Source organism: Centruroides vittatus, unplaced genomic scaffold (assembly GCF_030686945.1).
Source record: "Centruroides vittatus isolate TY-2023 unplaced genomic scaffold, ASM3068694v2 contig_3158, whole genome shotgun sequence".
NCBI lineage: Eukaryota > Metazoa > Arthropoda > Arachnida > Scorpiones > Buthidae > Centruroides > Centruroides vittatus.
The window spans coordinates 87468-101794 of NW_027122034.1; the positions used below are offsets into that span (position 1 = coordinate 87468).

Genomic DNA, 14327 nt, shown 5'->3' on the forward strand with positions numbered 1-14327 from the left:
AGGATATTTCCAAGTCCAACCGAGAGAGATTCACTTAAAGTGTATTAGGGCCTACTTTTTTTTTTATATTTTTCTTCCATCTTCCATAGAAACCATTTTAATTTTGACGTTTGCATTCTGTTTAAATTACGTGTTTAATGTAATTCTATCTCACTTAAGCGCATAAAATACCAGGTTTTCCGGACACAACAACACACACATATATTAATACTTAGGTTGATATAGCGAATTATCATATTTAATCAGTCGTTTGCTACTTCCTTATATGCATAAATACAATAATATTTATTTTCGAGGGAATAAATATATATTTTCCTCGTAATTATTAAGCTAATATTGTTTTTTTTTTCTTCGAACGTCGCTATAGATTAATATTTATAAGAATTTTCATCGAATTGCTAATGTAAGTTTCGCGTGATAATTGCTTATACGGGGATTATTTTCATCAATTTTCGCGTCGAAATAACGAACAATAGTACCCATTTTACAATTCATAAAAGAAAAAAAATTACGCTATAATACTTAAGAACCTTTATGAAGAGATATTTCAAAATTTTAATTTTACATTAGCGTATTGTATCCACGTCCTTGCCAAGTAGAGAATAATAACTGTAAGCAATATATTTATGCACAGTTATATCGGTATTTCCCCTCCCCCTCTTCGTTTTTTTATGACGTTTTTAAATATAATTCAAATGCAATTATCTATAATAAAATTTTATGTAGATCCATTTTCATGTAGGGTAATGAAATATCGAGATTTATTCGAATTTTTATGGAAGTTATAGCGTTATTTTGCATGAACCTTGTCACTTGAAATTTATGGACGATGTAAGTTATAGAAAAATAAACAGTTGTTGAAGAGCGTGAAGAAAGGAGAGATCTCTCTACTGGACGAACCGGTTAGAAATGTTTTTATATGGCACCCATGTTTAACGTATAGCTTATCGAAAATTCCAAAATGTAGCCATTCGATAACATAAAATAATAAACTGTGATATAGCACCCTACATTAAATGTAAAGCTAAATAATGCAAGAGTCTATCGTTAATTTAATCTCTCTTTGTTATATAGGATAATCATTTTACTGGCCCTTATCATCCTTTCATCTTCTTCTCTACTAACACACATAAAAAAGCTAAATAATCACTTTTGTATCAAATGTAAGTGAAAATTATAGTGCTCTTATCTTTTAAATACCTGAAAATATAAGGAGTCTAATATACTTTTTTCTAATTTATTTGTTAATTTTGTTATTAATTGCATTTATTTAATGAATATTATTTACTGTTTGTATGGTGTTATATAGGTATATCCTTTCCGAAACTCGTATGCCCAATGTGCTTTTTATTCAAAGACACTTCGACTTGATTTTATTCAAACGAAATGTGAATAACTCTTCTAAACAAAGAATACAATCTCACATTAGCCATAAAGTGTTAGATTTCGCAATTGTCCTAATAAAATCACGCATCTACGTTAAAATTACGCTAAACTTTCCGTTCAACTTGATAACAGGAAACTATAATTTAAGAAACAGCGTTGTAAATACGAAGTGTGCAGTTTACGAAGCAGACAGAAAATGCAGTAGATATGTTTCCTTAGCTTCATAATAAAATTGCCGAGGAAATTATTTCCGTTAAAACACAACACTTGACACTATTGGAAGGAAAGATTACAAGTTCCTTTCTTTCCTTAAGAACCACTGCTCTAAACAACGGCCACCGACGGGAACATTATTTGGAGGGGTTTTTTTTTGTATGCATTTCAAAAAGAAACATTCCTTAAAAAAAGAAAAAAATGGCCACCGTTTAGAGGTGTTGGGAAGTGGTTATTATCGGTAGTACGGCAGTTTAATATTTAAAAAAAAAAAAGAAAAAAAAATTAAGACAGCTGCCATTTTGTTTCATTTACGTTTAATGAAATAGAGATAAAATTTTAAAAATTTCATTCAATTCTATTCAAGTCAACGTTAAATACAAAGTACGGAACGTCAGTTAAATGTGTAAAGACAATTCGAAATGCGTGCGGGTTATACGACGGGGTGGATTAAGCGCACAAAAATACCATTATAAAGTATTTACAGTAAGCTTTAGAACGGTTAACTGGATTTTGGCTCTCTTCTATACTTCTATACTGTAGGTTTAAAACAGCTACTAAATGGAAACATGCCGTTTCTACTAGTTTATATATGAAGAAAAATTTACGTAGATAAGTACAGTAGACCCCCTATAACACGGGTTCATATAACACGGAACGTATCTACCGTGTTATAGGGGGGTCTACTGTATAAACATTTAAAATAATAAAATGGATGTAAAAGAAAAAACTTTTAAAAATATTAGAAAAAGTAAAATAAATAGTAAAAGTGGAAAAATTTAATTAAAAAATGCTTAAAAGAAGAAAGAAAGAAAAGAAAGTGAATTATTAATAATAATAATAAAATAAAAGTAAAATAAATAAATAAATAAAAATAAACATTATCCTGTTAATAAATAGATAGAAATATAGAAATAAATGAAAAGCTAAATAAATAATTATATGACTATTTACTCTAACTTTTAGTCTATTTAATTTTTTAAAAATATATAAATAAAAACTTTAAAAGGCCTTTAAAGTATAGTATATAAGATAATTTATTTATATTAATGTAAAATAAATTTTCAATCGATTTTCTTATAGAGTTTAGGCTTCAAGTTACAGGGTACAGTTTAAGGCTTCACGTTACGAGAGTGGAGTTTAGACTCACACAAGTTTATTACACAGAGGAAGAAAGCTCTTGTATATACAGTATTATATCTTAAGGCCATTGGCGAATCCAATGCTATTTGAAACTCCGTTTAAGTATGTATATTTATATTTAAAATACTATTTAAAGAGCAAGGAATGCTGAAATTTTCAGGACGCCATTCTATCGATGACAGATTGAGTTTATATACGTATGACTTTTGCAAAATATTCTACGTGACTCACCAATTTCCTCGTACAATTATCGCAAATGTAAATAAAATGTCATAGAAGACATCAGGTGATGTTCTAGGAAGAAAAAAATAACGTATGGAAAATGATTTTGAAAAATATATATAAAAAAAATTTCTTTCTTATTTAAATATTTTGTTATTAAACTATTTATACACGCAAATGTATACATATGTAAAATAGTTTTTATGATTACTCGATTGTAAATGAGAGAGATTCAAGGTCAAAATAATAGTTAAAAATGTCACGTGAATGACAGAATATGCTATTAATGCTTTAGAAACGTGCTTAAAATAATAATAATAATAATAATAACCCAATAAAAACAATATATAAAGATAAAATAATTAACGATATACTCTTATATAAATTTTTATTTAAGAAAATAAATCAAAATAAATGTATTTAATGTTTATAAAAATAATTATTTTTAGTCTTATTTAAGTTAGAAAACGAGAAATATTTGCCTATGTCTATCCGCATTTATTGCTTTTAAACCATGCAAACATCAACCAAGTTTCGTATATTTTACTTATGACATTTTAAACCGCATCTACAATTACACTAGTTTTATATAAACTAAACAGCATATATTTTAATTTATAATGGTCTACTTTTAAATGTAGCAAAACAGTATACAATTATTAATAATGATATTTTTAATCGGGTTTAACTAAATTTAAATAAACATCTTTTAATATAAATTAATATATTTTATAATTATATTTTAAGCAAAATAAATAGCTTATATTTAATAATAATAATAATTATTATTACGGGTTCGTATAACACGGAACATATCTACCGTGTTATAGGGGGGGGTCTACTGTATAAACAATTAAAATAATAAAATGGATCTAATAATAATAATAATAATTATTATTATTTTTTTAAAGTGACTTAAGTGAAATAAATGGTATTTTATTATAAAAATTATTTAAGAAAATACACAAATATTTTAATTTAAATTAAAATTATATCTTGTTAAATTCATTTTATTTGGTTAATTTTTTATCGAGTAAAATTCTTATATAAAAGCAGTTAAATTTTCTAAATTTGCTCATTAAACTACTTAGTTTAAAATATAAAAATTCGATATAAAGTAACCTTGACGTTGAAATATTTTCTATTTTTATACACAGATTTTTAGAAAAAAAATCGATAAAATTTATTTATTTATTTATTAATAAATTCTATGATATTTTAATAAAAGGAAAACAAGGGGAACAAATTATATTACAAATAAACTAAGTTAAAAAACACGATTTTGGGACTTTACAAGAGCTTGACAGGTTGATAGACAAATTAAAATTTGATGTTAATGTTTGACTTCCGTAATTATCTTATGAAGTTTCGTCATCCCTTTGCAGATAATCTGTTGATGCATTGCTGTTCCAGCTATATTAAACTATATTCTATATATTTATAATATATATAGCCTATGTTTTAAATAAATAAAATGGTTTAAAAGATAATTTTATAGAAAAACCAATTTTGAGAGTGGAAAAATCCAATATAAATAACTAGAAAAAAATGTAAAAGTCTCTCCTATTGCTATGGTTACAGAATCACGTTGAGAGTTTCTTGATAGAAAAATAGAAAAACAAATTTAATTTCAAAGTGATAAGGACGTTTGATTAAAGTAATATTAGAAAATAATAATAATAAAACAGAGTTTTATATATTTATTATGAAAATAAAGACGAATTTTGGAATAATTTCTAAACTAATCTTCCACATCATCTTTATTTATCGCGAGTATCTTAATTTAAATTCGAATAATAATAATAATGATTATTATTAAAATGATTAATTAGAAGATAAATATATTTAAAATTAAGATTTAATTGAGTTTTTATAAGCCTTATTCACTATAAAAATATGTAAGAGTAGGTGTAAATATTTTCCTCGTTTAATAAGTATTTATTACTTTTTTTTTCTTTTTTAATTTAGATATATTATTTAATTTTTAAACCGGTCGATTTTTCTGTAGACATTTTTAAATATTCGATCGATTCAAAAATAAATTACTTACAAAAATCCGGTCTAAAAATCATCAGAAAAACATTATAAAAAATGCGCATCTCGTTATTGTTATATAGAATGGAAAAATCTAAAAATAATTGCATAGAACGGAAGGGAAAAAATTTCCATCCCTAGAAAAATTCAAAAAGTCGTTAGTTATTGCCAGTGTCTTTTCTTAGGATGCGTGACGTATATCCGGTTATCTTCATCAGCATATTTCCGTTTAAGAATGGAAAGAATACACCACTCCATACGTTGCGAAACCTTCTAGAATATCAGAAATATAACAATGAAAGATGTTATAGATAATGAATTATTTATCCTTAAAATGTTTTTTTTTTTTTTTAATAAGTTATAGAAAGGGTGTAGGAATTTTCGAGTGGTAGTAATAAACATATAGTTATTATATAGAAATATTCAACAGTGTACCGAGACAATTACGTTGACCTAATTAACTATCAAGGTGATTAAATATTAAAGGTGAATACCAGGTGTCTTGGTGGTATCACACCGTTATTGGTGACGTCATTTAATGGTAAACATGTTTGTCACCATCCAGAATTCTTTTTATTTCATTATCTTTAAACCCAACGGCTTCTCTTATTCACGATTACGGATTATGTGCGACAAATCACGTAATTCGCGCCAACAATTCAACGATTCTTCTTGCAAGAAGTTGCATCATTCGCTACAGAATTCATCGTAAATAAAACTGTGTAAAAATGACAAGAGATTTTCATTTTTGTTTATGCTTATTTATTAAACATTGATAGACTTTTCTAAACACTATCTCGCAAACTGTCATGAAATATTTATCGTCAATTACTAGTCATAACGAAAAATTAGTCATACTAATCTCGAGTTTATATCAAAAATTTTAACCTAGAAAATAATAAGATTGCATGCATTTTTATAGATTTTTATTATACCTGTATACGCAATCTATAGCACCCATATAATGTATAATGTATAGAATCATTAGCATAAATTCTATATTTTTCTGCGTTTGCATGATAATGATGTTTAACAATATATTGATCAATAATGAAATGTTGTGTAGTAGAAAATATTATTCAAAAGTTAAAAAAAAAAAAAAAAAACACATAGGCCTACCCTACATAAACCTATAATTTAATAACTTTTAATAATTCAAACTAGACCTAGATAAAAATGATTAGTCTATATAATTTGCCGCACTTTGTCCAAAATTTTATTGATAAGATACCCTAGTTACTAGCAAAATTTATTTATTTCTTCCTTTTTTTTTAAAAAAAAAGAAAAAGTTTATATAATGCTAATAGATTATAATTTATAAAACTATTTTTGTTTTCTATCTTCTATGACACATACCGTAGCAACAGCATAAAAAATAATATAAAAAAACAAGTCTAAACAAGTCAAAATTGATAAACTAAACAAAAAAAATACACTTTTTTGTATTGTCTTCCATGTGTTTCGATTAAACTTATATGCTGTCAAAAAAACTGATGAAATAAACACCAAAAAATATATTATTGTGTTATAATAATTGAAGTAAAATACACCTAAACCATACAATAGTTTGAAGACAATAAAGGAAAAATCTGCACACCTTAAATAGAAACAATATAGAATAGAGAAGTAAGAAGCCACGTGTTCGGTTGCTATGCTTGTTAGGTCGTCGCTTATTGGTTGACATTGGTTTGTCCTTGTGCGTGATTAGGCAGTTGTAGCCCAATGACCGATAGCCTTTATATATCAGCTGTTGTTGGAGGCGATCTGTCAGACGAGTTTAGGATCTTGTGCGAGTTGCTACGAGGGGACTTTTACCGGCGTATGGGTTATGAAAAAGAGTATCACGTCAAGTTAAAACTTGCCAAGAGGTGTGATAGACACTTGTTAAGTAACACAACCCAACAGAATCCAATCATGAAGTTGCAAAGTACGTTGAAAGCACCCGAAATGCCTGTAACAGAGTGCGACTGGTTCGACTTAAATGGTAAGTTTCCGCACCTTTTTAACTTATAAAAAAAAACCGAAATCAATATTAATTAAGTGAAGTTAACTTCTTTTCCTTTTTTATTTCTTTTTTAAATAGAAAACACTCCGTTTGAAGACGCGCTAGAATTAAAAAAATGCAAATTATTAGCAGAGAGGGTCGAAGATCGTTTGAGGGAATCCAAATCTCGTCTGCACTGTGGTGAAGTTTTAATCCCGAATAATTTAACGTTAAGAATAGCTAAAGACTGTTTGAAGATGTCCGAAAGTGAACCCTGCGGACTGAGAGGATGCGTGATTTACATAAATTTGGAAGAGAAGAATGCGTGCCATAGGTTAGGCAAAGTGGTCTGTGATACAGATACGGTTTCGACCTTCGAAATCACACTCAATCTTCGACAGGACTGTAATAAATGGCTTAACCTGACACGACTTGTACCTGAACGACTTTTAAAAAAATTCGGGAAAGATCGAGCTTTAGTCATCAGCGAAAGCTATACACTTCGCAAGAAAAAACTGTATAGATCGAACAGTAGCTGATTCGAATCCATAAAAGAAAAAAAAAAGCCATAGTACGCACAATCTTTAAGAATGTGTGGGAACATGTGATTATTTTTCCTTTTTTTTTTGAATGATTGTCGTGTGTAGTAATTGATCTTTTTCATGTTATAAAAATAGGCAGCTTTCTACTTACTTCAGGCTGCTTTCTTCTCGACACACATAAGAAAAAGAAGCATTTAATTGCACTTGTGATGATTTTTTTCCTTTCATCCTATGTAAAACTGTATTGTAAAAAAAAAAGTTTTTTGCACGTTTCCTATCATTATACAAGTCACTATTTAAGTATTAAAAAAGATTTTTTTTTACCTAATTTGTATCTTATTTGTTCGCGTTTAGAAAAGACGAATTGGAAATATTTAACCATTGTTCAAACACTAGAGAATAATAATAATAATTGTATATTGTAAAATTATACCAAGAAAGTTCAAATCCGGTTAATATTCCAATATTGTATTTTCTTTAATGTATTTTTCGCTACTGTAGGATGTCCATCTTATTTTTTAATGGCGCATCTCTTAATAAAAAATGAAATTTGATAAAAAGTTTGTTTGTGTGTGATTTTTCTGTATCTAGAACATTCGACGATTAAGAAAATGCGGTTAGCCTTTAGTCGTGCGGGTTTTGTGACGTGAATGTAAAAAAAGTTCAATGCTATCGGTTCTATCGGATGATTTTTGACGTCACGATTTCGTCAAAGATTTTTCGCCACTTTAATATTTTTGAGTCATCTTTCGAAGTAATTTATAGGTCACGTGACCTGGAAGGGGGAAAGTTGCACGTGTGTAATGTCACGTCGCTCGAGGTGGCTCACGTTTCACCTTTTTTAAAACCGTTTTGCTCTAAATTTTTATATTTATTTATTTATTTTACTTTTCGAAAACTTTAATTTTTTTTTAATATATTAAAGTTTTAAAATGGGATAAATATGCAAATTAGAATTTTATTAGAAAAAATGGTGTAAGGAAGGAATGCAGTTTCATCATTTTAGTATTGGCTCATGCTATTGGACGTGTAAGCTGTTTTTTCGTTTTTTTATGGGAAAAGTGCGTATTTAATTTAAAAATTCTTTATTTTGTTAGCATTTTAACTAGTGATTACGTCTAAATGACGCAACAATGAACGTTTTTATATCAAATTTATACGTAACTGAAGAAAGTATATATAAAGAATTTTTTTTATAGATCTAAATCATTATAAACAAATGAAATTGAAAAAAATATATTATTTTTAAGTAGTATTTTCACTCCTTTAATGGACTCGCTTCCATTGTCGCGTTATAAAGAAAAAGGAAAAAAAGTACAGTACATCAGTTTTTACGATAATGCATTTTACTATTTAAAGCCTAACAATTGTGTACTTTAGAAAAAATTCTGTTAGGATATAAATATATTTTATATATTAAAAACACTAAAGTTCCTCTTATACTAAACCATTTAAACTGATGCAATAACTATAGAAAGATGATGCAACCAAGAAGAACATTACTACAGTTTACATTTAACAACGTTTCATTGCCACACTTTAATTTCATTCATTTACACTATTAAAGCCAACAAACTTAACTTTTATATAAAATTAATTATCATTAAATAGCTATTTTATGTATATAATTTTACATATACGTACTGTAGTACATACGCACACAGTTATACTCTACATATACTGTATATAGAATATATATATATATATATATATATATAATTTTGTATTTTTAATTGAAAGGTACTAATTTTTTCTTAAACTATTTTTAATTATGAATATTTGTTTAATGATTATATAATATAGAATTTGACACTTTATCTATTTATTATCAAATTTTAAAAATTGTTAGAGAAGTTATCTCATTATTTAAAGTTTTCGTGTATAGAATTATTATCGATGTAGGAAGTAGACTACTGAAAGATCAAATAAAATTATTGCAGTCTACAAAAGTCAATGCTACCAAATTCTCTTCTCTTAAAATAAAATAAAATATACATTTCTCCTTTTAATTTTCCTGTAAAGTCATTAAAAGTAACAGTCAAAGTGACTAATAATTACAATAATAACAAAAGTAATTAATCTGTTTAGGTCTAGTTTGAGTTATTGACAAAGTAAAAAGGGTAGAAATTGTATAAAAGTCTCCTGTTAATTATGTAATTAACTTATTATAAGTAAGGTTATTAATATAAAGTTTCTTATGAATGAAATGACTAAAATAGGTAACATTGCTAATTTAGTTTCAAATAAAGTTTGATATATATAAATGTGTTGACATGTATTTCATTATTTAAAACAAAATATAAAATTCTATGGTTACTATAATACAGTATATATAGCTCTCTCTCTATATATATATAGAAGGATAGTAACAGTTGCTAAGCCTGGTCTAGACGAATAACACAAAGTGCATTCAGCTAGGAGATTATGTATATCAAAGTGCGTTAGAAAATTGTTTATTGAGCACTTTTTTAAACTTAGAAATTGTATAATTATTAATTAAATTGCAGTTAATATAGTGTTTTATTTTGTGCGTAAATTAATATATAATTCCTACTTACAGCTACTAAACAAATCAACTCTTTGCTCATTAAAATATACAATTTACACTTTGATCAAACAATAAAAATAACAGAAAGAGTTGGAATAACTTGTAAATATATTTATTTTTTGATCATTTTATATAAACTGTAACTAAAAATTAATATATATATATGAAACTATCCTTTTACATGTACAGAATCAGTTTGCTATAGAAAAGGAATAAAACTTTTATAAATGATCTCGCATGAATCTGCTTAATACTGTATATTACATAAAGCCCACTGGAGCATTACAAAATGCATATATTTATATTTAGAATGTATCTTTCATTTTAATATTAAATAAATAAATTTTTTACGTAACTGAAATATAAAATGAAAAGAATAAAGGCAACAAGAAAACTCGGCAAAAAGTTTAACTATTAAACATTTAAATTAAGCCCTATTCTATCATAATTACAGCTCGTTATCGCAATTATCTTTTCTAATAGTTTAATAAAACAAAAATAAAAATTCGGGAGTAAAAAAATGCTAATGTCCTCAGACTTAAATAACCTTTAGGGTATTTTAAAGCTATTGTGTTTTCACATAATTAATTTATTGTGTTTTTTTTATTAATACGAGAATTTTCTTATCTTTTAGTTAAAGGACAAAGTCGAAAAAGATTCAATCTTTTGGAAGCGCGTACGAACACAGAAGATTGATAAAGTGAATTAAATTGATAGTAAGTCCGGAACAATCCGGTTTTCTTACTGATCACGTGATTCGGCACCTGTTTTTCTAACTTTACGCATCGTGGACGACTTAAATTATTTTTTGAAGTATCTCGGAACCCTGGGAAGTAAACAAGTGTGGCGTGATGACTACTTCAATGACGTTTGCGTAGTACGTACTGTTATTGATTGCTTTAAAACGCCTTATCATCATTTCCTATAACTGTATGGCCTGTCATTAATCCGTTATAAACTGCATAACGGATGCATTATTTCATAGAAAACATACGTTTTTCGAGTCTAGTTCTTTAGAAATATTTTTAAACTATCCAATATAATTAGAATATAAATTGATTATTAGATGCGTGACGTGTATATTAACTCATTATGCAGCGTAGAAAAATTATTCGTGTTATACCTGATGTGTCACGTGCCACAGGTGGTACGTGTGTGACAACGTGGCTCGTTTAGACCTACGCGATTTTAGAGTTAATCTCGCAACTTTTGCCTATAATTCTATTGATAAAATAATTATATGCGCTATATAATCAATCTAAACATTTTTCAAACTCCCTCCCTGGTTTATTACGTCAGATAGGGAAATATTTTATATCATTTGTTTCGTAAAAATCACTGCATGGAAGTATATTTCAAGGCTTTAATCTAATTTCGGGTGGACTTATGCATAATTTATTTTCACCGTAAGTATCGCGTGTAAGATTTCAACGCTGTCACTATCACATAAACCATATAAAATATTGAAATGTGCAGAAACGTTTTATCACTTTTTTTCCTCTGTAATACATATGATAATGCATAAAATTCGAACATGGAGGAAAAAAAAAAATAATAATAATCCGATATTTTACAACACATTATAAAGATTAAAATCAAAAAATAAGCATTTATAAAACAGAAAAATAAAGCAATAATTCAATAAAATATAAATATTGCTATAAATGTGACTTGAAAAATATTATATAAGATGAATGATAACGTGGGAAAAATTTTAGATAATAAGCGATATTAAATTAATTATCTTTTTTAATATTTAAAAAATTATGTATTTATTTATTTAATATAAATATATATATTTTTTAATTTAAAAAATCTGGTTTTTATTAAATCACACATTTTGAAATCTCATAAAATGTAACCTAAATTTATTTCTTGGTGTAAAATTCTAGATACTGTTATGTTATTGCGTAAAAAAAAAAAAAAAAATGACATTTTGAAATCAATTTTACAAGTTTTGAAATTTTAAAAATTTCTTTATTGTTCTATAAATAAATTTCTGTCCTATTTTCTAATTTATTTCATAAAATTATTAAAATTAAGAATGTTAAACGCCATTAAGAACTTTAAACGTAATTAAGAACACATTAGCAATGACCTTTAATCATTTCTGATTATTAAATTGCGTATTTTATTCCATTACGCCATTATGAAATGTAGAAAGATCTTTTAATTCTTATCATATGTTTATTTGCATATCGAACTGTGAATCACCATCGCTAATGATAATAAGTTTAAGAGTTCATTATCAATCGATTTTTAATTATAGAAACATTAAACATGTTTTAAAAAAAATTTTATATTAAAATAATAGAATATATAACAGAGTTTCCACGACGAAACAACTTATATTTTCAATTAACAATAGTAATATACAGAAGTATTGTTTATAATAAGTGTAGACGTCTATAGATCTACTTATATGTATGAATCAGCTTTATTAATGATCTAGTCTCCAATCGTCTTCGTATAAACATCCTTATTTATTAAATTATAACTTCGTATATATAAGTAATTGTTCAAATATATAATAGGCCTGTTTATATAATAAAGATTTAAAGACTGTATAGTATGAATATACTATAGTATGTTATTATATTTATAGAAGGTTATTGTTTGATTTTTTTTTATTATACTTTATAATTATAATGCAAAAATAAAATTATAAATTATAGTCTATATATTTAGGTAGCATTATAGGCAATTTACTTAATGTATATTGTTTTTTTTATTATTATTATTTTTTCCATTAGTAATAGTAGTGTAACCAGTGGCCCCTAAGCTATAACATATAACAGGTCCCTTTATTATATAATGTACAGGATGCGATACGTGATACATGAGTCCAACACATAACGTGAGTTCCTAAACTGCAACTTGTTTAGCTTATGTGCAAAACGACCCTGCGTGTAATACATTAAACAAGAATGAATTACGTGTTTAAAATACTAAATAAATGTTATATATTAATTAATATCGCTAAATGTTTCGGATTTGGTAAGTTTATACGCAAAACCTAAGGTTAATTAATCAAATAAAGCATTTTATGATAAACAGCGTAGAATAAGTGACTACTAGGTTCTCCGTGTTTTCACTTTCTTTTTTGTTAGACGGGAAAAAAGTGTCCTTTATAACGTGTCTGTAAGAGTGGGAATATTGCAGAAATTGTTTACAGATATTTAGAATCTCGTAAATCTAAAGTAGGGCCTACATGAAAAGAGTTCAAGGAGAAAACAACTAAACGGAAACTTACAAGAAAAAAGACACACATTTTCGAGTTTTAAGTCATAAAAAACATTTTAAAAGCTTGTAGTAAAGGATATCAAATAATAAATTAATGTAGTAGAATGAAAAAACGTTCTAAAAAGGCTATGATCTAAAGCAATGGTTCTCAAAGTGAGCGCCACCGCCTCTAAGGGGGCAGCAAGGGGTGCTGGAGAACAATGTACGGTAAAAACGCAGTGTGAGGTTCATGGAAAATTTTTTCTAATATGTCCAAAGGAAAAAACTGGCGTTGGGGTACGGTTAGGGGCGTAGGGTATAAGTTTATGGAACCAACGGACTGTGGCTCAAAAAAGTTTGGGAATCACTGATCTAAAGGGATGACATTTAATTAAGATGTGATTACAAATCAATGGATTCACTGACTGTAATGGAATCGCGTAGATATAATGAAGTAGCGTACTGAAACTGATAAAGAATCTTTTAGGTTTCATAAATCATAGACTAGATTTGGGGTCCCGAAAGCGGGTTTGACCGTTCTCCGGAAGATGGCCAGATTACCTAAATGGATAACAGGGGCGCAGGAAATGGGCCCTTCCGAGTACCGGTTTATTTATGATTGATCATTTGACGATTGCTACGATTAGCTATCTAATGTAGAATATAATGTCCTTACATTGCGTAAATATCTATTGAATAATTGGAAGTGTTAACTTTAATCTGTTAAAATAAATCATGTCTCATATTTGATAGAACACGTTTTTAGTGTATTTATCTAACCTCTCTTCACTCAATCAACGCTAGATTAGTGAAAGTAGCGATTCAAACTTGCTAAGTGACCAGGCAGTAAGAAATGATCAAGTCCATCCATCACATTAATAACATAATAATAGTGATGAAAGTATTATATTTCATATTCATGGTTAGTGCTAAATGATACAAGTCTTTACAAACAGGAATCATTGAATTAAGTTCATCACTTTTATGTTGAAACACTCAAAAGTTTAATCAGATATAAATATACAGTGAACTG

At 27.3% G+C, this 14327-nt stretch overlaps 1 protein-coding gene across 1 annotated transcript; it reads left to right on the forward strand.

Annotated features, from left to right (window-relative positions):
- The first annotated feature begins 6705 nt into the window (after positions 1 to 6705).
- On the forward strand, positions 6706 to 8084 carry LOC136973378 (DNA damage-inducible transcript 4-like protein). The gene is made up of 2 exons (XM_067268101.1): positions 6706 to 6982; positions 7082 to 8084. The coding sequence occupies exons 1-2, from the start codon at positions 6721 to 6723 to the stop codon at positions 7519 to 7521; spliced, it is 702 nt and encodes a 233-aa protein (XP_067124202.1). The 5' UTR covers positions 6706 to 6720; the 3' UTR covers positions 7522 to 8084.
- Positions 8085 to 14327: the final 6243 nt, after the last annotated feature.

Bases quoted from the DNA above. Each gene is read 5' to 3' on its own strand.
- LOC136973378 (XM_067268101.1), top strand. From the start codon at position 6,721: ATGACCGATAGCCTTTATATATCAGCTGTTGTTGGAGGCGATCTGTCA. The intron at 6,983-7,081 runs GTAAGTTTCCGC...TTTTTTAAATAG, and splicing joins CGACTGGTTCGACTTAAATG to AAAACACTCCGTTTGAAGAC.